The following is a 23,718-nucleotide window of genomic DNA, read 5'->3' as shown; positions in this document are numbered from 1 at the left end:
ATTAATTATTATTTACATCAGCCACTGATTATGATTTATGGTACACTGGGGCCCTGATTAATTTTCTGTGGCATTTTGGGGCATTGATTATTGGGCATAGCAAGTTGCGGTCGCGTGGAATTTGTGCTTTGTGACTGTTTGAGGTGGGGGTTTTTTCTTGGGAGGCTGGGCGGCGCGAAGAGAGGGATTATTTTTATAATGACGAGGATGACATTGGGCCCTCATTATTAATTATTATTTGCATCAGGCACTGATTATGATTTATGGTTTACTGGGGCCCTGGTTAATTTTCTGTGGCATTTTGTGGCATTGATTATTGGGCATAGCAAGTCGCGGTCGCGTGGAATTCCACGTGGAGTTAGTTGCCTGAAGCCCCTTTTTAGTTGCTTGAAGCCCCTTTTTAAACTTAAGCAGGGGAAAGTTTGGTGAAAGTTTGGTGAATTGCTGCCAAGGAGTGTGGTGGAGTCTCCTTCTTTGGAGGTCTTTAAGCAGAGGCTTGACAACCATATGTCAGGAGTGCTCTGATGGTGTTTCCTGCTTGGCAGGGGGTTGGACTCGATGGCCCTTGTGGTCTCTTCCAACTCTATGATTCTATGATTCTATGAATAGCTAACGCTTTCCTTGGGGAACGTTATGCAACAGCTTATTGCTGGTCTTTCCCGCCTTTGTAAGCAGGCTGCATTGAAAGGGGCCATATACACTGGTCACTGTTTTGAAGGGGAGTGAAGAACACACACTCAAAAAAAGGTAACTTGTTAATTTAATGTTTATTTCTATGAGGAGGAGTAATTCTGAGGGGTCAAACAAAGAAATAATAAAAAGTGTCAAAAAAGGTATTTTTATAATGACGAATGCCTCATTATTAATTATTATTTACATCAGGCACTGATTATGATTTATGGTACACTTTGGGGCATGTGTAATGGGTCTGAGTTACTCGTGCGTAAACTGCCGCCTCTCTAGGCTTAATTGCCTTTTAAAACCGTTCTGACTGCACAGCCCATCTCCGCGTAGCTGTCTCAGTCGCTAGCAGAATCCGTCTGTGGGCATTTCTTAAACCTCTTCCAGCATAGAAGCTGTCTGACTCCCAGTCGCCTTCTCCTCTCACTGCGCGGGAGTCTTCTGCGCAGGGAGGGCGTGGCTAGTGGAGGGTTCTACTCACTGATGTACAGAGAAGAATCCCAGAGCTCTCTCTCCGCTTCCCCCATCTGCCCCCCTTTATCCCTGGTGTTGCGCTGATTTCCTCCCCCCTCTACCAAGCTGCTTCTCCCCCTGGTGCTGGGTCCTTTGCCTGCAGAATCTGGGAGCCTCCCCTTCGCCTCTCACTCTGATGTCAGTTCCCTGACATCGGGCATAGCAAATTTTGCTATGGAGCCCTCTGATTTCTAATTGCGTCCCTGTTTTGGACCCCCGGTAGGCCAGCCATGGATAAAGGCAAGAAAAGAAAAATTTCTGAAGAAAACAGAATGTTTAATGATACATGGACAGAATCATTTGCATTCTCTACTGACAAGACTGGTTTACCAGTATGCTTAATATGTGGTGAGAAATTTGCAAACAACAAAAAGTCAAATATTGCAAGACATTTCCAGAATAAACACGCAGCCTTTGCAGAAAAATATCCAGATGGAGATGAGAGACGAAAAGCCGTTGCAGAACTTATGAGGAAGGTTGATAGGAGCAAAAATAATTTCAAGAATTGGGTGAAGTTTGCAAATTCCACAACATATGCTAGTTTTGTAGCCGCTCAGGAAATAGTCAAGCATGGGAAGCCGTTCACAGATGGAGAGTATATAAAAGAAGCATTCCTTAAGGTTTCGGAACATCTATACATGGACTTCAAAAACAAGAATGAAATTGTGCAGAAAATCAAAGACATGCCTCTGTCTGCGAAGACTGTTAAAGACAGAACCCTAAAAATGGCAGAAAACATTAGCAAACAGCAAATTCAAGACATTAATTCAGCTGTGGCGTACTCCATCGCCTGTGATGAGTCCAAAGATAAAGGTGATATTGAACAAATAGCGCTGTTCTGCCAATATGTGAACTCTTCTGGGCCACAGGAAGAACTGATTGAGCTGATACCACTAAAAGACCAAACAAGGGGTGAGGATATCTGTAAGGCTGTCCTGGACTTTTTAAGTGCTAAAAAAATAAACACCAACCACCTGGTCTCAGTGGCTACTGATGGGGCACCGAGCATGAGAGGAGCACAGAAGGGCTTTGTGGCTCTACTGCAGAAGGCACTGGGTAGAACGCTGCTGTCATTTCATTGCATCCTGCACCAAGAGGCATTGTGTGCTCAAACATTTCCCCCCGAATGCACAAAAGTGATGGATGTGGTCATTCAGATTGTTAATAAGATAATGGCAAAGGGTTTAAACCACCGCCAGTTTCGTTTGCTATTGGATGAGGTGGAAAGCACATATTCAGACCTCCTGCTCCACAACAAGGTCCGGTGGTTGTCCAGAGGCGAGGTGCTAAAACGCTTTGTCACATGTTTGGAAGAAGTAAAAACCTTCCTGGCCAGCAAAGAGCTTACCTTTGCTGAGCTGGAACAGCCAGAGTGGCTGGAAAAATTACATTTTATGGTAGACATGACAGCCCATCTAAACACGCTAAATACAACCCTTCAGGGGAAAGGAGGCACAGCCCTGCACATGCTGGAGGAGGTTTTGGCATTCGAGCGCAAGTTGACAGTGTTTGTCAAAGATTTCCAGAGAGGTACACTGTCTCACTTTCCCTCTTTGAGAGAGTTCAAACAAAGTCATGATACGATAAATTTGGAATATTTCAAGTCTGCAATCACCGCAATGCAAAGCTCGTTTGGGAAACGATTCTGTGGGTTCAGAGAGGAAAAAAACACATTATCCTTCCCTGTCACTCCCCTGGCGATCGATCCATCCCTATTGAATATGACTGCATTTCCAGGTGTAAGTCAACCTGATCTTGAGCTGGAACTGGCCGATATAGCCGACAAAGATATATGGGTGTCCAAGTTCAAATGCTTGACCGCTACTCTTGAGGATGTTGCCCGTCAGAAGGCCATTCTGGCTCAGAATCATAAATGGAGTGATATTGAAAACCTTCCCAAACAGGACAAACTTGTATTCGAAACATGGAATGCCATCCCCAACACTTATATAAACATGAAAAAGTATGCATTTGGAGTCCTGTCGATCTTCGGTTCCACATATGTATGTGAGCAGGTCTTCTCCAACATCAACATGAACTATATTAAAAACAAACACCGATCACGCCTCACAGATGACAGCTTGCAAGCCTGTGTGAAAATGAAGGTGACGTCTTACAGCCCTGATGTGCAGACACTGAGCACTGAGGTTCAGGAGCAAAAGTCCCATTAACCTGGTTACCTGGTTGTAAATTAAATATTTTAATTAGCTATTTGTCCTTTTTTCTTGAGATTGACAGCTGACTGCACGATCCTGTATATACAACATTAAGGCAAGAAACAATATATACAGTGTTATATTTGTTTTAAATGTTGCAATGTTTTTGCGGCTCCCAGTTGTTGTTGTTTTTTTGGAAACGGGTCCAAGTGGCTCTTTTTGTCTGAAAGGTTGCAGACCCCTGCCCCAGGCAGACGGGCGCCAACCCCATATATATGAGGCAATCTGTCCTGGGTGCTTTAGCTGAGATTCCTGCACTGCAGGCCACTCTTATTTCCTCCCACACTGTTTTGAGCATAGGCACTGACTTGTGGCTGGGCTCCCACAAATTTATAATGGAGGGGCCACCTCCCTCCCCCAAGCTCCACTCTGCAGCGTGGACATCACATCACATCAGCTCACACACACACACACCCCGCGATGTGTGCAAGTGACAGCAGCAGGCCGCGTAAGGGATATTGTTACTATAATTATCATTTATTTAATTATTATTTGTTGTTGTTTAGTCGTTTAGTCGTGTCCGACTCTTCGTGACCCCAGGGACCAGAGCACGCCAGGCACTTCTGTCTTCCACTGTCTCCCACAGTTTGGTTTATTTTATATATATAAGTTTGTAATTCCATCAAATAAATCACATTGGTCTGGCATGACTTACTTTTGAGAAACCTATTCTGGGTTTTAGTAATCACAGCATCCTTTTCCAAATGCTCACAGACTGACTGTTGAATTATCTGTTCTACGACCTTCCCTAGTATCGATGTCAAGTTCACCAGCCAGTAGTTACCTGGGTCTTCCTTTCCCTTTTTGAAGATGGGGACATTTGCCCACCTCCAGTGTGTAGGGATCTCACCTGTTCTCCAGTAATTCTCAAAGATAATAGACAAAGGCTCTGAAACTACATCCACAAGCTCCTTTAGTACCCTTGGATGCAGTTCATCAGGCCCTGGAGATGTGAATTCATTTAAAATAGCTCTGTGTTCCCTTACTACCTCTTTTCCTATCTTGAGCTGCAGCTCCCTCCTTACATCATTATTCTGTCATCACCAAGTTGGGCAGCATCACTTTTATTTTGGGTGAAGACAGAGGCAAAGTAAGCGTTGAGTAGTTCCACTTTTTCTCTGTCACCCAACAGCATTTCTCCATGTTCCCCACGCAGAGAACCTACCACTTGCTTGTTCTTACTCTTACTTCGGACATAGCCAAATAAACTTTTTACAACAGCTCTCTATAAACTTCAAGAGCTATTGCCTTATTGGGTTTCTGTTGATGAAATGCATTATCAGGGGCAGATCTCCATTCATTCTATGCTGTACAACTATATTGTTACCCAAGTTCAAGAGAGCACTGGATGATAGAGAAGATGTATGGTTACTGCCCTTGAACTGACTTAGCTAACCCTGTCTGCTTTACTGAAAAGTAGCAATTGCATTGAAAATGGACAATACTTCAAGAGACCTTTCAGAAAATATGCACCTCAGCTTATTGTACAGGTAAAGGTACCCCTGCCCGTACGGGCCAGTCTTGACAGACTCTGGGGTTGTGCGCCCATCTCACTTAAAAGGCCAGGGGCCAGCGCTGTCCGGAGACACTTCCAGGTCACGTGGCCAGCGTGACAAAGCTGCATCTGGTGAGCCAGAGCCGCACACGGAAACGCCGTTTACCTTCCCGCTGGTAAGCGATCCCTATTTATCTACTTGCACCCGGAGGTGCTTTCGAACTGCTAGGTTGGCAGGCGCTGGGACTGAGCAGCGGGAGCGCACCCCACTGCAGGGATTCGAACCAACAACCTTTCAATCGGCAAGTCCTAGGCGCTGAAGCTTTAACCCACAGCGCCACCTACATACATACATACATACATACATACATACATACATACCACAGATAAGTATGGTTTAATAGCGGTCCTCTGAACCCAATGGCAGCACCAAATTAACGCATGTGCATTTTGCTCTATTGATTTGTATGCAGAGGTCCCAAATAAAACAGGAATTTGGGTATTTCTCTAGTTTTCTTTCTACCCCTGCACATTGCACTAATGTGCAACCATGTACACGCTTGGGAGTAAACTTAATTATACTCTAAGTGGTTTACTTCTGAACAGATGTGTAACAGATTTCATTAAGAATATAAAAGCTGTTTTTATTAATTCAGATTATGACGTTTATATCCCACCTTTCCTAGCTCAACATGGTTCTTCCCCTCCAACTCTGCAAGGTCAGTTAGGCTGAAAGAGTGACTGGCCCAACTCCATCCAGCAAGTTTCATGGCAGAGTGGCAATGCTGATCTCCCACACCCAACACTCTAACCACTAAATTACACTGGCTTTTTTTCAATGGTGACAGCAAGTCTAGGCAGACTCGCTCAGGACAAATTGTAGAGGCAATTGTATTAGTTAGAATCATAGAATCATAGAGTTGGAAGAGACCACAAGGGCCATCGAGTCCAACCCCCTGCCAAGCAGGAACCTAGTTGTAAGTTCTGTTGTTACAAAGTCTTGAGGCACCTTAGAAGACTGATCTAGATTTATGGTACAGTGGTACCTCGCAAGACAAATGCCTTGTAAGACAAAAAACTTGCAAGACGAAAGAGTTTTTCGTTTTTTGAGTTGCTTCGCAAGACGAATTTCCCTATGGGCTTGCTTCGCAAGGCGAAAACGTCTTGCAAGTTTGTTTCCTTTTTTCTTAAAACCGTTAATACCCAGGGTGCATTGCTTGAAGAGGTGCAGTTGCGACTTGACTTCGAGGAGCAACTCATAGCAAGCGGTGTGGTAGCCTTCTTTGAGGTTTTTGAAGACTTTGGTGATTTTTGAAGCTTTTCCAAAACTTATTTAGCAGCCATTTGGTAAGTTAAACTTTTAAAACTTTTTTTGGGGGGTTTGGATTTTGGATTGGGGTGTTTGCAATTCAAGGACTTGGTGTTGGGGAGGGGTTTGCAAGAATCTGGAAGCTTGTGTGTGTTTTTCTGCATTTTTATGATTTTTTGTGACCATTGGGGCACTCTGCTGTTGTTAAAAAAAAAGATTTCTGGGTTTGGATTTCTGTGTGGTGGGTGGCTGGGGGAATAGTTGAGAAGGGGTTTGCAAGAATCTGGAAGCTTGTGTGTTTTCTAGGAGGTTTGGTGCTTTTGAATTTTTTGGATGTGAACCACTGATTTTTTTTGTTTGGGTTTGCAAAGGTAGGAGCTGTGCTGCCATGGGGCCCAAGAAGACTGCTGCTGCAGAGGCTGGCGAGAGGAAGGAGGTTACGCTGGAAATGAAGAAGGAAATCATCCGGAAGCACGACGGTGGAATGCGTGTGACAGACCTCGCCAGGGAGTACGGGAGGAATCCATCGACCATCGGGACCATCCTGAAGATGAGGGAGAAGATCCTTGCGACTGATGTAGCCAAGGGAGTCACCAGGATCGTGAAGAACCGCCCAGCTGTTCTGGAGGTGGAGAAGTTGCTGCTCATCTGGTTAGAGAGAAGCAGCGTGCAGGGGACACAGTGACTGAGGCCGTCATTTGTGAGAAGGCCAAGGCCTTGCACGCAGACCTCGTCCAGCAACAGCCAGGAACCTCAGGCGAGCCAGAAGTCTTCAAGGCAAGCAGAGGCTGGTTTGACCGGTTCAAGACGAGATCTGGAATCCACAGCATGGAGAGGCTGCCAGTTCTGATGTTCCTGCGGCTGAAGACTTTGCAGCAGAGTTCCTGGAGGTTGTGACGACGGAGGGCTACGTTCCACAGCAGGTCTTCAACTGCGACGAGACCGGGCTGTTTTGGAAGAGGATGCCCAAAAGGACTTTCATCACTCAGGAGGAGGCCAAGTTGCCTGGCCACAAGCCCATGAAGGACCGTCTGACCCTGCTCTTCTGTGCCAACGTAAGCGGCGACCTGAGGATCAAGCCCCTGCTGGTGTACCACTCGGAGAACCCACGGGCCTTCAAGAAACACAAGGTCGACAAGGAGCAGCTGAGTGTCATGTGGCGATCCAACAGTAAGGCTTGGGTCACATGTGTGCTGTTTGTGGACTGGGTCAATCTTGCTTTTGGCCCTGCTGTCAAACAGTACCTGCTGGACAACGACCTGCCGCTGAAGGCTTTGCTTCTGATGGACAATGCTCCTGCTCATCCTAAAGGCCTTGAGGAGGACTTGTTGGAGGAGTTCAGCTTCATCAACATCATGTTCCTGCCGCCTAACACCACGCCACTGCACCAGCCGATGGATCAGCAGGTCATCACCAATTTCAAAAAACTCTACACCAAGGAGCTTTTCAGGCGATGCTTCGAGGTGACTGATTGCACCAACATCACCCTGCGAGAATTCTGGAAGGACCACTTCGACATCGTCACCTGCTTGAAGATGATCACCACGGCCTGGGACGGGATCAACCAGAGGAATTTGAATTGCGCTTGGCGCAGCCTGTGGCCGAACTGTGTGGCACCAAGTGACTCTGATGCACCAGAGTCAACAGTGGTGCAGAACATTGTTTCCTTGGGGAGGACCATGGGCCTGGAGGTCACAGAGGAGGATGTCAGCGAGCTGGTGGAGGAGCACGACCACGAGCTGACCACCCAGGAGCCGGTTGAACTGCAGGCAGAGGCTGTGCAGGAGCAGGCCTCGCTGGAAGAGGAGGAAGCAACTGAGGAACGGCTGTCCTCCAAAGAACTGAGGGACATTTGCCAGAAGTGGAAAGATGTGCAGGTTTTTGCACAGCGGCACCACCCTGACAAGGACCTGACACGTGACCTTGCGAACACTTTTGATATGAGGGTCATGTCGTCTTTCAGGGAGGTGCTGAAAAGGCGGATGAAGCAGCAGACCATGGACAGGTTCTTCAGCAAGAAGCAAAGAGTGGAAGAGGAACCTTCTTCGAGTGGTCCCCCAGAGTCTTAGAAAATGTATGTACGGTGCTGTACACTTTGGTGATTTTTAAATGCTTTTCTGTCATGTTTAGAAACTTATTGTTCCTTCAATTTTTGAAATGCTCTTTACAGTATGTGTGACTTTAAAGAGCACTTAATAAACTCTTTGTACCAAATTTGGCTTTGTTTGGACTTTTTTTGACCATAGGAACGCATTAATTGATTTTCAATGCATTCCTATGGGAATCCGTGCTTCGCAAGACGAAAAAACTCGCAAGACGAAAAAACTCGCAGAACGAATTAATTTCGTCTTGCGAGGCACCACTGTACAAGAGCTCATGTCACCAGCAGCATGAACTGATGTAACTTCTGACACCATTCGTTTTAGGCGTTTAATTAAAGCTGAAATGAAAACATGTCGTCTCAGCTGAAGTAAAGATGTGGAATTACAGACGAGAAACACAAATTACTTCCATCCTTATCCAGAAAGCCCTTTGGCTTGTCTTCTGTTAAGTTTGACTTTGAGTTTGAAGCTACCATGGCTTACTGCCTAGCATAACTATAAACATTTTTAAGCAACTGATCAGTTGAAATAAAGAGTGGCAACTTTAGTTTCTGTGGCAATACTGGTTTTAACTCTAACAGCATCAATTGTTGTAAACTGCTGAGGGCACGCTTTGTTAGCTATAAAGACAATGCAAACAAGATATGCCTTGAGAATTTAAGGTTTTATTAATTTAAGTTGACAAGTATATATGAAATGTAACTGGGAGTTATGCAACATCCAATGAAGGAACTGCATTCCAAACTTGTGACACTGTGCTGAGCTGCACAGTCTGTTTCTTTAGTCATCTCATCGAGTATTCACCTGCAAAGAGAAACAGAATGGTATGGAATGATACTTTTAACCATTACCTTCAAATGTCTCTGCATCACCAACATTATTTTGTATCATTGTTTGTATCCAGCATTAATCTACACTTTCACTAAGTTATTTGTCTCTTTAAATTTGAACAGCAACTTTCATCATTTAGTCACAAATGCAGCATGTTAGCTTGCAGATTCACATTATGATATAATAGGAATTGTCATTTAACATTTGTTAACTGCTATGAAATATCCATTTGCAATAATGTAAGCCTTTAAGTGTAACTTACCACATCATCAATCTTAAGAATACTGCGGACTGTTTCTGTCGCTAGGGTCAGAGCACTGATGGAAACCAACAGAGGCTGGACCACCAATTCTTCCAGGATATTGGAAATTCCACCCTACAAATTAAGAATGGAAACCTCAGTTTATAAACAAATTACCAGCATAAATTATATGAAATTAGGTATCTCAACATTTTCATTCTGGAGAAATGCACTGCTGCCTCATCAGGTGGCCAATCAACTCACTTAACCATATTCACATCCAAGTTTACAAGTGTTTTTGAGCATGCTGTACATGATCTTATCTTGTAGGAAAGAACAAATATTATTGTGCAGTAAGTATATGAGGCACTGATGGCATGCAGCCAAGGAATATATTTAATTATACTAATTGTAGTTGAAGTAGCCTTAAAATAAGCAAATATTTTATAGCACTATGTTAATCTTTACCATTTTTAATAGAACCGCAATAAGCTGTACAATCAAGTTATATATATAATTATTTTTGTAACACCAGTAAAATGTCATAATAATAATAATAATAATAATAATAATAATAAAAGACTTCTCAGTTGTTACATAGTAGGTATGATGGGATAATGAGCTGCTTGTGCGTAAAGCTTGATCCCTCCGGGTTTTGGCTAGCCAGCCAACCTCTGTCTCTAACGGAGCCCCCAAAGCATGGCTCCGTCAGTCGCTGGTAGAATCCGACAGTGGGCGTCTACGGAATCTATTCCAACAGAAAAGTTCCTTGACGGAAACGCGTCGTCTGGATTCTCGGCGCGACAGTTTCCGGCGAGGAGTGGGGGTGCTTATGGGAGGATCTGAAACTCCTCCGCTGTTACTGCTAGAAGAGTCCCTGAGCCATGCCTCCATCTCTCTCTCCTTAAGACTTCCCGATTTCCCCCTACTGGTGCCTTCCTCCGCTGCTGACTCTCTCCTGCCTTCTGAGAGCCTCTCCACCTCCTGTCTTTCCGATGGCAGTTCCCTGACAGTAGGTTTCCATCAAAGATTAAATTTAACAACATGAAAATAAAAGCAAGCCACTTTTTCTGTTGCTTAACTGGGCAATAAAAGGTCACTTTTGATGGATCTACGGACAGAGCCAAATATTTAATTCTTGGTTCCTTGGATCAGTAAGCCGCTTATCAGTAAGCCGCAATCAATTATATCTAGGTAAATTCCACTATCAAGCTTCAAAAACCACACTTGACATTTTTCAAACATAAGTAAAGTGAAGTTCCAATGAGTAGCTCTTGCATTTAAGATAAAGTTTTATATTTTGGAACCAACTGGACCAAGATCCGTGTTGAATGAATCCATCTGAGTCTACGTTTAAGTTCCAACTGGACCCTGTATCACTAGATTTGTTTTTATGATACCATTTTGCCATTTTATGTTAAGTTGTATTGCTTGTACAACACTTAGAATTTTTAAAAATATTAAACTCAGAAATAAACAAAATAAAAATATATTTAGCAACTGTCAACAGCTGAACAGCAAAATAGGCTTGAGAATGCAAGTGAATTTTATGTCAATGCTGTTTTTATGAAACTGAATATATTAACTGGGGTCAACATTTCACCTCTGATTTTTTGATGAATCAATACCATGTAACTAGAATGCAACCCAAGAGATTCCTCTATTTTATTCCTCTGCAGAGGCTGCCAATTATTATTGAAATTACACTTAGTAGTAGTATTCTGCACACCTGACTAGGTTGCCCCAGCCACTGCAACAAAATGTTGCAGTGCAGGCAACTGCTGTTCATGAGTCCAGCTACTTCAAACCTCGTTTTCTATTCAACCAGCCAAACCACCCCAACCACCAGTCAGCATTTTGTGGTCACTAATCAAATTCAATCTTAATCAGGCTGTTTCTAGGGAGCCCCCCCCCCCCAATTTTTTTTGCCTTTAAATATATCCTGTACCTCAGCGATCTGCAATATCTTTTGATATCTCTCTGTTCTGCACAGATGGTACCATTTTGGCTACAAGTAAAATTACACTCACAGGCGGAACACCAGAAATAAAGAAAACAAATACATGATATTTTGACTGTACCTTTGAGTTATGCATAATGCAGTGAGCAGCATACAATAAACAACATAATAAACTCCAATATAAAAAACAAAATTATATGGAATAATACACAATAATATGTATTTCTTTTGTCTCACCACTTTGCACCTTACCTTTCTGACATTAATTCCTGCAGTTCTCTCTCCTTGTGCATGTCTGTTTCTCAACTCAGTCACAGTAGAAATAGGATTAAGGCCTGCATTTTCAGCCAGGGTGGAAGGAATTATTTCCAAGGCCTCTCCATAAGCACGTACACAATAAGACTCCATGCCACTCAAGGTGCGAGAATATTCATCCAAGCGTAAGGCCAACTCTATTTCTGGTGCTCCACCACCTGCAATCAGGGCTCTGAAATTAGAATTTTGCAGTTTGAAAATGTTAACAAAAGGCATTTGTAAAGTTGAATGGTGACTTTACTGGTCTATAAATCTTATACGTTACCTTTTCTTTACCAAACAGCGTATGACACACAAAGCATCGTGAATTGAACGTTCAGCTTCTTCAATTACTAGTTTGTTGGAGCCACGGACCACAATTGTTACTGTTTTCCCAGGGCTAGCACAACCTGTAATCTGCAGGGCAAAAACAGTGTCACTACAATATTTAGAGAATTAGAAGCACTGCTCCTATGCCCCACCCAAAGAGAGTCAATGAAGTACTCCCAAAGATCATTCTAGATCTGATTGAGCAGAAAGAATTGACTCCAACATCCGGACAATCCCAATGGAGATGAATAAAGTTCTTGATCAGATGGAAAGAAGATGACAACCATGCATGTCCATCAAACCACCTAAAATAGTGTGATGCCTGCTTGGGGCTGCTCTTCACATTGTTGGAAGCTTCAACCAGTGAGAAATGTAGCAGTCTACTCCCTCATAGGGTTGTATCAGCAGAAGCATATTACCCCAGTGTTCCATTAATGGTCTGCTGTAGAGGCTAACTATGTTATAAGTGGCTTGGCCCATCACAAATTAGAGATGACTGTCTTCCCTGAGTCCTGCTATAATCTCCTGGTACCAATAAAGGGTGGACTATCTGTGGCGCTGGGGGTAAAAAGTGCCTAGGACTTGCTGATCGTAAGGTCGGCGGTTCGAATCCCCGCAGCGGGGTGAGCTCCCGTCGTTCGGTCCCAGCTCCTGCCAACCTAGCAGTTCGAAAGCACCCCTAAGTGCAAGTAGATAAATAGGTACCGCTTTATAGCGGGAAGGTAAACGGTGTTTCTGTGTGCGGCACTGGTGCTGGCTCACCAGTTGCAGCTTCGTCACGCTGGCCACGTGCCCCGGAAGTGTCTTTGGACGGTGCCGGCTCCCGGCCTCTTGAGCGAGATGAGCGCGCAACCCTAGAGTCGGTCACAACTGGCCTGTACGGGCAGGGGTACCTTTACCCTTTTATCTTTTTGCCAGGTGAAGATGAGAGCCTCAAGGAGCAATTTTCACAGTAATCCAAAAGTTATGAAAATACCCCACAGTAAAGCTTCAGCATAATTTCTTTTGGGAATCAGCACTATGATAGAGGGATCATTAACTCTAGGGTGGTGAGGTTTCATTCTGTGTGGAAGGTTGCGTTTCACACACATTGCTATTAGTGTTACTACTGGCATACACAGTTGTACCTCAGAAGTCAAACAGAATCAATTCCGGAAGTCTGTTCAAATTCCAAATCATTCGGAAACCAAGGCGCGGCTTCTGATTGGCTGCAGGAAGGTCCTGCAGCCAATCGTAAGTTGAGGAACCCATGTTGGACCTTCGGGTTCCAAAGAATGTTTGCAAACCGGAACAATCACTTCCAGGTTTGCGGCATTCAGGAACCAAAACATTCGACTCACAAGGCGTTCAACTTCTGAGGTACAACTGTAACTTGGGACCAGTTTACCTACGTGATTGCCTTACCAAACATGTGCCCACTTGACAACTTCAATTGGTGGAACTGGCACTACAGGTGCCACATAATACCCCTTCCACATTTGTAATAACTCAATAGTTTAGTGTGGAACTCCCTGCCTATTTATATCAAACAACAGATACAATTTCACTGTACAGTTGTACCTTGGAAGTCGAACGGAATCCATTCCGGTAGTCCGTTCAACTTCCAAAACGTTTGAGAACCAAATCATGGCTTCTGATTGGCTGCAGGAAGCCGCGGAAGCCCTGTTGGACATTTGGGTTACAAAAAAAGTTCGCAAACAGGAACAATCACTTCTGCATTTTCAGCGTTCAGGAGCCAAAACATCAGAGTTCCAGGACGTTCGGGATCCAAGGTACAACTGTATTTGTTTGGGGCTCTGTTAAAGACATTCCTGTTTATACAAGCCTAACCAAATGCTTGGTAATGATATGAATTGTAATCTTAGTTGTTTAACTTTTTGTATGTTTTAATGCAAGTGGTCCAACACACAGCCCAGGGGCCGTCTGCCACCTGTGAGGCCTTTCTGGCGGTTCCCTGCAACATTTGACCCCCTCTCCGTCCCATTTTCCCAAAGCTGGGTAAGCAAGGCGCTGGGCTTTGGGAAGGAGGCAGGAGGGCTCTGACAGAGACCTAGAGTAAGAAAAGTTGGGCCTCGCTGTTCTAATGTATTGTATTTTTATAAATCCTGATTTTATGGTTTTATCTTTTTGTAAACTGTTTTAAGGTTTTTACAATCAAGCAATGTATACATTTTATGAAAATGAAATGAAAATTACTTCCTCAAGTGTCATAAAGAAGCAAGCTAAATAGCTAAACATTGAGTTCTGCTTACCTTTACTAGCTTTCCAGATCCATTTAAACTGACCTCTTCTGCCAGTTCAGCAGATCCCAGCATATCCCCAGTAAACTGATCAATATGAGCAACTGGCTTAGTTCCAATGGTCTTTTCAAAAATAAACACAGGGACAATAGATTAAAAAGATATGATATAGTTCAATATGCTATACTTTATACTCAGGCTGCAATCCTATATGCACTTACCCAGGAAGAAGTCCCATTAAATTTGGTGGGACTTACTTCCGACCACTCAGGTATAAGCTTGAAATAAGACAGTTTACAGCTGCATCTTTATAGGCAAGATGGCACATTACTATTTCCTTGAGAAGAAGTGAGACTAATAGAGCCTACTAATTCTTTCACGTATTGTTTCCTCCCACAGCCTACATACAAAGTGTGTAACAAATTCCAAAGCAGCGCCAATCAGTACTATGACCAATTTCAATTACTTTTTGAGTCAAATATTCACCTACAGCAGAACGAGTTAACAGCTCCTCCTTACCTTACATATAAACTCAATGTCTTCTCTTTCAATATCCTTAATCACCATTATCTTCATTTTGTTCAAGAAATGTAGTGCTAGATCACTTAGAGCATCCCTGAAATCAACGCAATGAATGAGCTAGAAAATCAACCAGACTCACAGCAGCGTTATTAGTGATGGGCAAGCTACTCTGATCAGACTCAGAATTTCCCAAGACTCAGAACACACCTTTATGTATCCTGGGCCCAACTAGATGTCATTAAGTGCATCATTGGTTTGAAGCTTTTCCTAAATCTCTCCAAAAGGCCTACAAGCCCTCTCCCTCTCCACTTCCCACTTTACTCAAATTGCTGCTTCAGCAGCAGACTAGAGTCACCTAACATAATAGGTGGTTGGACTAAACATTCAACCACATGTGTGTGGGTGAAATATGACAGTTGGTCAGAGCCTCAAATGTGGCTCAATGTCTGGTCCCCTGGCCAGATTCAGTTGCCCGCCCCTGGTTTAAGGAATACTTTTCAGAGCAAGTCTCTTAAACCTCATCACACCGTAAACAATTTTAATCCCGAATATCATTCATTCTTCGACAGCAAGCACATTACTGGAATAAACATACCGCAGAATAGATTTCTGAATGAGCAGCACATTGCATCCTGTCTTCTTAATTTGCTTAACTAAATTGAGAATGTAAGCTCTCTCTTCACGCAAGACTCTGTCCATTTGAGTGTAGTCAGAAACAACAATTTGGTTATCCATCTAACAGGAGAAGAAGCATAATAAAGCTTAACTAAGCAATCAGAGACAGACATTGTGGTACAACTCCCACCATTCCTTACTATTGGCCATGCTGCCTGGGACTGATGGCAGTTGGAACCAGCATGCTGGCTACCCTTAATCAAAATTTCCATATGTAGTATAGTAATATATAACTCACTGTCTACAATCAAAGCATTCAGTTGCAAGTTAAGCAGTAAGATGTTCCCTTAAGCTTAGCTTATAGAAGAATATGCCACTAATGACTATTTTATGCTAAGACATATTTTTCAGGCTTAATCTGAAGAGATACAGGCAGTTCAGTAGTGGACCAATAGTTCCTGCTGATTCTTAACAGGAAACCTTAACAAAGATTTTGACTGTTAAAAACAAGAGTGCTTAATATCTGATATGTTGTTGGACCACATAAAATCTATGTAAACAACCGATCATACAAGCCAGTCCACCCCTATTTTAAGTTTTTGACATGTAATTCTATTCAGAAAGTAAAATAAAATAATGTACTGTTAGCATACTTAGAATTTTTAAGAAGTTGCAATCAATGTGTAAAGATAGCTCATAATGATGCAGACATAACAAATTAAAACAACTTACATCTGTCTTTGGAGCTGACAAGCAGAATTGAATGAGACCTATCTTAGCTTTTTCAACTCTGGTTATACCACCATTGGCCACTTTCTGGGTGAGGACCAGCCCTTCAACCAATTCACAGTCATCAATTGTTCCTCTAGAAAGAAGTATTGAAAGAGTAAACTAGCACAATAATAATTTAAAATAAATAGGTTACAGAATTTGTATTTTGAGATTACTACTTACCCAAGCTTTTTAACAATTTTGATGTCTCTAAGATCCACACTGCTAGCTGTATTTGGATCTATCACCTTCATCACAGCTTCCACACTCATTGGAGAAAGCAAACTAGAATACTGTGATACAACCTGCAGGGATTTAGTGAAGACCCACATTTTACTTGGGGGGTTTTCATTTGTTTTGCACATTTCCATAAGAACTTCCACCAACAGATCTGAATTTCAATCTACCTAACAGTTACATTAAATTAAACAGAGATCAACAGTTTATATTGTTTCTTTGTAAGACTCATAACAGTAAGTAATTGGCATGTTGTTTTCTTACTTTTTCTTTTCTTATTTAAGACAGAACCAGAGAGCAGTATGGAGGTTGCAATTCCCATTCTGAATTTTTAAGTAAATCTCTGACTCAGCAATACAATTTTAGTGGTGAAGTTAAAGAGCAGCAGGGCAAAATCTAAGGGGAAAGAATACCCAGTTGCAAAGGCTCTTTTCTGGCCAGTGCAGCTGGAATTTTCAATATTAAAAGGCAACATTGCAAGTAAATAATGATGCCACACACATTCAAAGGATCCTGCAGAGGGAGCACCTATCTTTAAATGCTGGCAAGCAGGATCAGAACACCACCATAAAACATTCCTCTCAAGAAATGCCTGGCAATTCTAAGTAATTGAAGCATCCTAATATTACTGTAAGGAGGGTCCAAACTTTGGTCTCAATTATTAGTCAATACAGTTGCATGCAATTTATATTTAAAGCACGAGCTAGACATGCTGTAACCACATATATCACAAGTTACCCACCTTTGAGTTCAGTGCAGTAGCTGCATTGTTAAGTAGGGTTTCTCTGTCACTCAGCTCAACAGGCTGCCCCATGCTGGTCAAGATCTCAGTACCTTTATCCAATGCCTTCTGGAATGACTCAGAGATGATTGTGGGATGAATTCCTAGAAAACAGGAATTTAAATTTATTCAACAACACTTAAAAACAAGTCATTGGGGGTGAAGTTTCCAGTTGAATTAGCATATAAAATATGCTTTGCAATATTGCACATTAATATAGCTCACATCCACTTATTGCCCTTAATCCTGAATATTAAACTGGTTGACAAATGAACTCTAGCAATAGAATTCCAAACCTTCCATTGCCTTGACTAAAATAAAACACTAATCATCCATTTTACCTGGACCCCACCCCCATTATTTTAGAGAAAACACAATGCATGAAACAACACTTTAGGACCACCATAAAAACGATTGTTTCTTTTTCTGATTAAGATCCAATTCCTTCCAAAAAAAACAAAAACCAACAAACCCAAAACCCTAATAAAATTATAATAAAGTTTTCTGGAATATTTTCCTTTGTCATATCGTGATCTATCTTCTTCATCATCATTATTTTTACTAACCTCCAAAAACTTTGTATCACTGAACATATACACAAAAATCCATTCGGGGAGATATGTTACAATTACCACAGGTACATAATAGTGCCAATACAAAAATTTAGATACATCCATCCAATAGTCATATCATGTCAGGAGCAGGGCTGGGCAATATTTGATTTTCAACATGCTGATATATCACCAGCTAAACATTGTGATACACTGATATATCACAATGTCAGAAATAAGGATGGAGCCATGTAGAGGCACTGGCTGGCTTCACACACACACACACACACACACTGTGATTTTTACATGGCGCGCACACAGACGATGATTCACAATATATTGCCAGGTCAAAAACTGTGAAACAGATATCCTGATATGGACTTCAAACTGGCTTTGGATGATATATCAACATATCCAAAAAATAGTAAGTCCAAAATAGACAACCACCTTCCCCCTTCCCTCCCACAGACTCACTAGTACACATACTTTGGGAAAAGAAAACATGTATGCTATACTTAGGACTACACAGGTGTTTATATATTCAGCTTTCTCTTTCAATTTCATCCTTTTGAGTCTCCATTTATTTCATATGCCAAAATTACCTATGTATTTTTTAAAAAGTGAAACCTACCTTTCTGAAGGAGTCTGGAACAAGCATCTAAGAGAGCTCCGGCAATGACAACAACAGAAGTAGTGCCATCCCCAGCTTCAATATCTTGCGCTTTGGATAACTCCACCAGCTGTGTGTTGCCAAATGTTAAAAAATAATTATTATTTGCCTTGAATTGCAAGAAAAAATGCAAGACGAAAAAATAATATTCTGTGATTAACAGTACAGTAGTACCTCTGGTTGCAAACGGGATCCGTTCCGGAGCCCCGTTCCCAACATGAGCAGAACGCAACCCACGTCTGCGCGTGTCGCGATTCACCACTTCTGCGCATGACGTCATTTTGAGTGCCTGCGGTGAAACCCAGAAGTAACCCTTTCCGGTACTTCCAGGTCGCCACGGGATGCAACCTGAAAACGCTCAAGCTAAGCAAACACAACATGAGGTATGACTGTATACTGAATATGCTTGCAAAACCTCACTGCAGTAACTCTGGGGAAGTATTAATCCAGTTGAGATCAGTGCTGCTGCCAAATGCAGCAGATCTAGCTTCCCACATTTTGAGGAAATTGAAGTTCATACTTATTAGCATCTAATGAAATCTTTCAACCAGTGGTAGAAACTGAGATATGAAAGCTAGGTGCTAAATGGCACCATAAAACTAGGTTATGTCTAGGCACTGTTTTTATAACAAGAATACAAAGGAATGTCTAGGCACTGTTTTTATAACAAGAATACAAAGCTGAAAATGAATGAACTGCAGCTAAAATATTGTGCTCATTTTCCACATGGTCTAGTCCTTCCCCTGCCTACACCCTAATATTCTTAAGAGGGTCTCTTCTACGGCCACCAGAGAGTAGCTGGAAGTGGGGAGGCAGAAAAAGGTCCTCCTTTCCTTCCACTCTACAGTTTTAATCTGAAATCTTAGGCGCAGTTCTGCCCCAGAGCTCAGAAACTGCTCGCGCTAATGTAATACCCTGTCACAAAATGCACCTAGAACAATGGGAGTTTTCAACACCACTCTCAACCTTATGTTAGACTATTAAGCCCAGAACATAAGATTACCTAACTACACCACTTGAAGGAATGTTTTTAAATATTGGTTATAGGTGATATCCAAAGTCATACTCAAAGTAGACACAACTGGATTTGATTTAGCTTTCACTAATCAATTATATGCTCTTCTTGCCAAGGGGCACTCTGGTCAAATACTGTAATAATTTAACTCATACCACTCAGCCTGAAAATCCATTGTAACAATCTGTCACAATGAACATTAAATTTTAACTAGAATGTTCTGGCAACGGCCATTTGTCCATTGTTACTTGGAATGGTACACCAATCACCCTAATTCAGGTTAAACAAAAAAACAAACAAAAAATGTTTATCAGGCTTATGTGGACCATAAGCATTTTACTATTACAGTAGTGGTTTTCTTTGGCACTTTTGCCAGTTGTTTCTTTGGGAAGGGCTGTGTAATGTCCCAGATTCTGCAAAAGGATCAACATTATGTGTACTGAATCATCGTAACAGTCCTGTATATTTCTTTTTTGGACAGATGCCGTCAGAAGGAAGAGCTCCACATATAGCTGCACAAAATTCTAGGCCCGATGTTGTTTTCTACAAACAACTAAACAACAAACAACTAAACATCAGCTAAAAATTTGGAGGATTGTATGTGCGTGATTTGATGTCACCTTGGGGACTGACAGGAAATTTAATTTAAATATTACTTGCCATTTTGGCTGCAGGGTGAAGGACCTGCATCTGCTTCAGAATTGTTGCACCATCATTTGTGATTGTTACATCTCCTTTGCCATCTTGGATCTGAAAAAACACAAGTGCATCAACTCAAGAAAGAGAAAAATGAAACCAGAGTGCATGGTCAGCTGCCTGTTTTTGAAAGGCACAATGTTCCAGATTACTACGCTAAAAGCCTTGGCTTGTACCAGCAGTGCCATCTGTCAGCAAAGGCTGAGGGGTGCCGCCTTATGCTACATGCACACAAGGCATGCTTGTGATGTTACATGTGCAACATGCGATGTTTGCTTATGACGTCTAGAGAAAGCCAGGCGCTGCTGGGCACCCTGTGGTCGAGAGACCAGGCACCGCACCAGAGCACTCTGTACATTGGGGTGGCTGGGCCCCCTCCCTGAAAATATTGAGGGGGTCCAAAAGTTCTCAGCCTCTAGAGCCGGTACCTCTGGCTTCTGCTGAAGCTAAATGAATGTGTGAAAACTGGGACAGTGAGGAGGGCTTCTCCATATAATCACAGTGATCTGGTCTGTTTATAAAAGCAAAGCTGGTTCATCAAGTGTGTCAGATACATGCTCTTCAACATCTAAGCTATCACTCCCCAAACATGCACCCTCCCTTTGCACTATTCAAAAGCCTGAAGCATCTTGCCACTCAACAACCCCACTTCATTTGCATTCTCAGCACAATCTCTCTATGTTTGTCTGCCTGTATAGTTAGTGCTAACCAAAATAATCCATTCCACTCAACATGGAACCTGCTCCATGACAATTTAATCATAAGCCTTTTCCCCACACAACTGAAAGTTTATGAACAATAAATAACTTCACAGCACCTTAGAAAATGGATTACATAGAATTCATAAGCACCATTAAAAAAAATTGCTACATGCACAGTATGATAGGCATACACTCAAGACGTACCATTTTATCCATTCCCTTTGGTCCAAGGCTTGTCCTAACCGCATCTGCGACCGCTAAAATAAAAGTGAAAATGTAATTTTTATTTTCCAGCAGACATTGGAATGAACCAGGCAGCAACCACACATGGCAGATCCCTGAAGCTCTGGTGCTCATCTAATTATTCTAAGTTGGTTCGGATGGCTGCACAGGAAAGCCTAGCCATGGACACCACTAACGGATGGGATGGAGCTAGTAGAAATGCTACCCCATGAATTCCTTGGGCTCTGATCCCATTACAAATCTATCCCTGTCTGGAGCCAAACTCAGCCTAGACATGGGAGGTGATGGAGGATGAGACTGAAAGCACCACCACCTATGAGAATTTCCCTTCTCTCTGGGAACAAGAGGAGCTCTTCCCTGCAGCACTAAAAATGTATTTGCTGACATCCTGAGGTATGTCAGGTTCCCGAACAACCTTATGATACCCCCTAAATTTATTTTCTTCACTTATGTTTAGCTGCCTTTTGAAGTCTTCCAGGTGTCAACAGGCCTTTCCAGGTATGAATGCACATTTTATGAGATTGGCCAGTTCTTTATGACTTTGTGATTGGTGAATTCTTTACAACTTTTTCTGCTTTTAGTCTTCTTACATTTATCCTGATTTTATGTTTGTTGTACACTGCTTAAATGCTTCCAATACAAGTTAACCCTGTCATCTCCAGCCCAATACGTGAAGGCACCATGGTGTCCATGAAAGCCTTCCTCAGTCCTCTGGGCTGTTACTATCTTACAGGAATGCCTTTCATAAAAGGTGAAGCTTATTTCGGATCACTGTAATTCTATATTAGTATTTGGGGGGCCCACAGTCCACCAATATGTTCAATTAGATTTACTTTACTCTGATAACCAAGATACATATCTCCAATTTATTCATGATTGTTACAGCATTATCTATGTACATGGCACATGCAGTCTCAAACACTAAGGGAACAAGGGCCTGATTTCTGAGTAGGTATGCACATGAATGAGCAACACAGAAAGTGTCCGGTCCCCCCAATAGCTTTTATTCTGCAAGCTGTGTTTGCACTATTAATACTGTTTCATCTTTGCAGCTCTTCCGGCTTTGCAGAAGAGATGCCCCCTTTCCTTTCCTCTTACACAGCAAAAGATTGACTTCAGCAATCTTCAGCATGGTTACCTTTGTGCTGATCCTAACACCATAACTTAGCAGTTCTCAAACTTGCCTCTGGGTCACACTTTTAGAATAAACTTGCCACATCAAGTTTTTTGTTGATAAGAAATGCATTGGAAAACAAAAAGACACAACTGCCATTGGTGCTTGATTTATAACACAGAACACAACCCCTTTATAATAGGAGCATGGGACATCCAGAAAGTATGAAACAATGCAGAACATGAATCATCATTCCCAAAATACTGATCTGGTTGGAAACTGTGAGAATAGGATGCTAGATTATAGGCGAGGATGCTAGATTAGATCCAGCGAGGCTCATATTATTACTTATTAATTAAATGTATATACCACCATTCATCCAAAGTTTCACAGCACAATATTTAATCAGTACAAGTGATACATTTGTAGCTGAAAAATATGTTGCATCACAATGTACTTCTGCATAATCACTGTCTAGCATGCTTGGTTATTATCCTACTATTGCTATCATCATCATCATCATCATTATTATTATTTATTAATTAAACTTGTATACCGCCTTGCCTCCTAAAATCTCAGGGCGGCTCCCAGCACAAAAATGCAGAATACAAAGCACATAATAAAAGCAAGAAGAAAAACGAAACAAAGCAATAGCCCCCCATGTTATGTTCCCAAGCACGTTCAATGGATTCTGCACCGCGCCGATACCACACACGGCGCCACCTGCGAAGGAGGGAAGGGGAGCCGCTGCCCGGTCCGCGAACGTGCCAAGAGGCCCCTTTCCCCGAGGGGTGGAGGGGCGACGAGGGGCGGGGCGCGGCCTATGAAGCCCCCCCCCCCCGGCCGCCCATCAGGAGACAATGGCGCCTTCCGCTCGCTCTTCTCCCGCCCTCCCCCCGCCCCGCGCGCGGCCTGGGGCCAAGGGGCGCTTCCCGGCCTGGGCCGCGACATTACCTTTCCCCGCCGAGATGTTGCTGAAGCGGATCTGGGTGGGCTTGTCCCTGTCCTGGTAGGAGCCGCGGTTCCCGCCGGAGCTGCGGCTCCCCGCGCCCACCAGGCCGCCCTTCGTGCCCGCATTCTCCGGCATGACTGACCCCGGATGCCCCTCTGGAGACCCCGATGGAGATGGATTGCGCTGCCTCCCCCCGCCCGCCAAGCTCCGGCGCCAGCCCCAACCGATGCTCCCTCGCCGGCACGAAAGTTCCAGAAGGCGCCGGGGAAGAAAAGGGCCTTTCCCGCAGTCGCCGAGAATGACGTCATTCACAAAGGCTGTCCTTCGCAAATGCCTTTCCTCCGCACCAAAAATAAATGACTATTATTTTTTAAATGGTTTGCTGTGGTATAACTCTGGAGAAGAGAAGGAGGAGTACGTAAGAACCTGACAGAAGCCAAAAACATTTACAAACGGGGACGAATAGCAACTGGCGAGTGCGATAGGCACCTACAGGCAGAGCTGTTCTGAATTCTGATCTCAGAGTGCAAAATGTAATATCGTTTATTTATTCATCAACTTTTTTCCCTTCTAACAGTCTGACAAAGACTTTGCTGCTCCGGAAGGCTTTTAATTATCGCTCTCTTGGTTTTATTTTA

General features: G+C 42.9%; 2 protein-coding genes across 2 annotated transcripts; one reads left to right on the top strand and one right to left on the bottom strand.

The window, feature by feature from the left end:
- Positions 1-666: 666 nt before the first annotated feature.
- LOC310841168 (general transcription factor II-I repeat domain-containing protein 2-like) lies at positions 667-3,746 on the top strand (the record flags this gene model as incomplete). The annotated part of the gene is made up of 3 exons (XM_083731755.1): positions 667-747; positions 1,418-3,287; positions 3,711-3,746. Exons 2-3 carry the CDS (start codon positions 1,425-1,427, stop codon positions 3,744-3,746), a joined length of 1,899 nt encoding a protein of 632 aa, XP_083587881.1. The 5' UTR covers positions 667-747; positions 1,418-1,424.
- A 5,215-nt stretch (positions 3,747-8,961) lies between these two features.
- On the bottom strand, positions 8,962-23,388 carry CCT4 (chaperonin containing TCP1 subunit 4). The gene is made up of 14 exons (XM_083730437.1): positions 23,083-23,388; positions 20,976-21,028; positions 20,035-20,124; positions 18,321-18,429; positions 17,100-17,242; positions 16,304-16,425; positions 16,082-16,214; positions 15,330-15,469; positions 14,732-14,828; positions 14,225-14,335; positions 11,929-12,059; positions 11,601-11,835; positions 9,410-9,523; positions 8,962-9,120 (listed from the first exon to the last, which is right to left on the bottom strand). Exons 1-14 carry the CDS (start codon positions 23,213-23,215, stop codon positions 9,106-9,108), a joined length of 1,626 nt encoding a protein of 541 aa, XP_083586563.1. The 5' UTR covers positions 23,216-23,388; the 3' UTR covers positions 8,962-9,105.
- Between the last annotated feature and the right edge of the window lie 330 nt (positions 23,389-23,718).

The sequence above is a fragment of the Podarcis gaigeae genome (assembly GCF_964106915.1).
Source record: "Podarcis gaigeae genome assembly, chromosome: 3".
Taxonomy (NCBI): Eukaryota; Metazoa; Chordata; class Lepidosauria; order Squamata; family Lacertidae; genus Podarcis; species Podarcis gaigeae.
Note: the sequence above shows the minus strand (reverse complement) of the source record. Positions and strands in the feature narration are given on the sequence as shown.

Bases quoted from the DNA above. Each gene is read 5' to 3' on its own strand.
- CCT4 (XM_083730437.1), bottom strand. From the start codon at position 23,215: ATGCCGGAGAATGCGGGCACGAAGGGCGGCCTGGTGGGCGCGGGGAGC. The intron at 21,029-23,082 runs GTAATGTCGCGG...CTTTTATTTTAG, and splicing joins CAACATCTCGGCGGGGAAAG to CGGTCGCAGATGCGGTTAGG. The intron at 20,125-20,975 runs GTACGTCTTGAG...GTGTTTTTTCAG, and splicing joins CAAAGGGAATGGATAAAATG to ATCCAAGATGGCAAAGGAGA.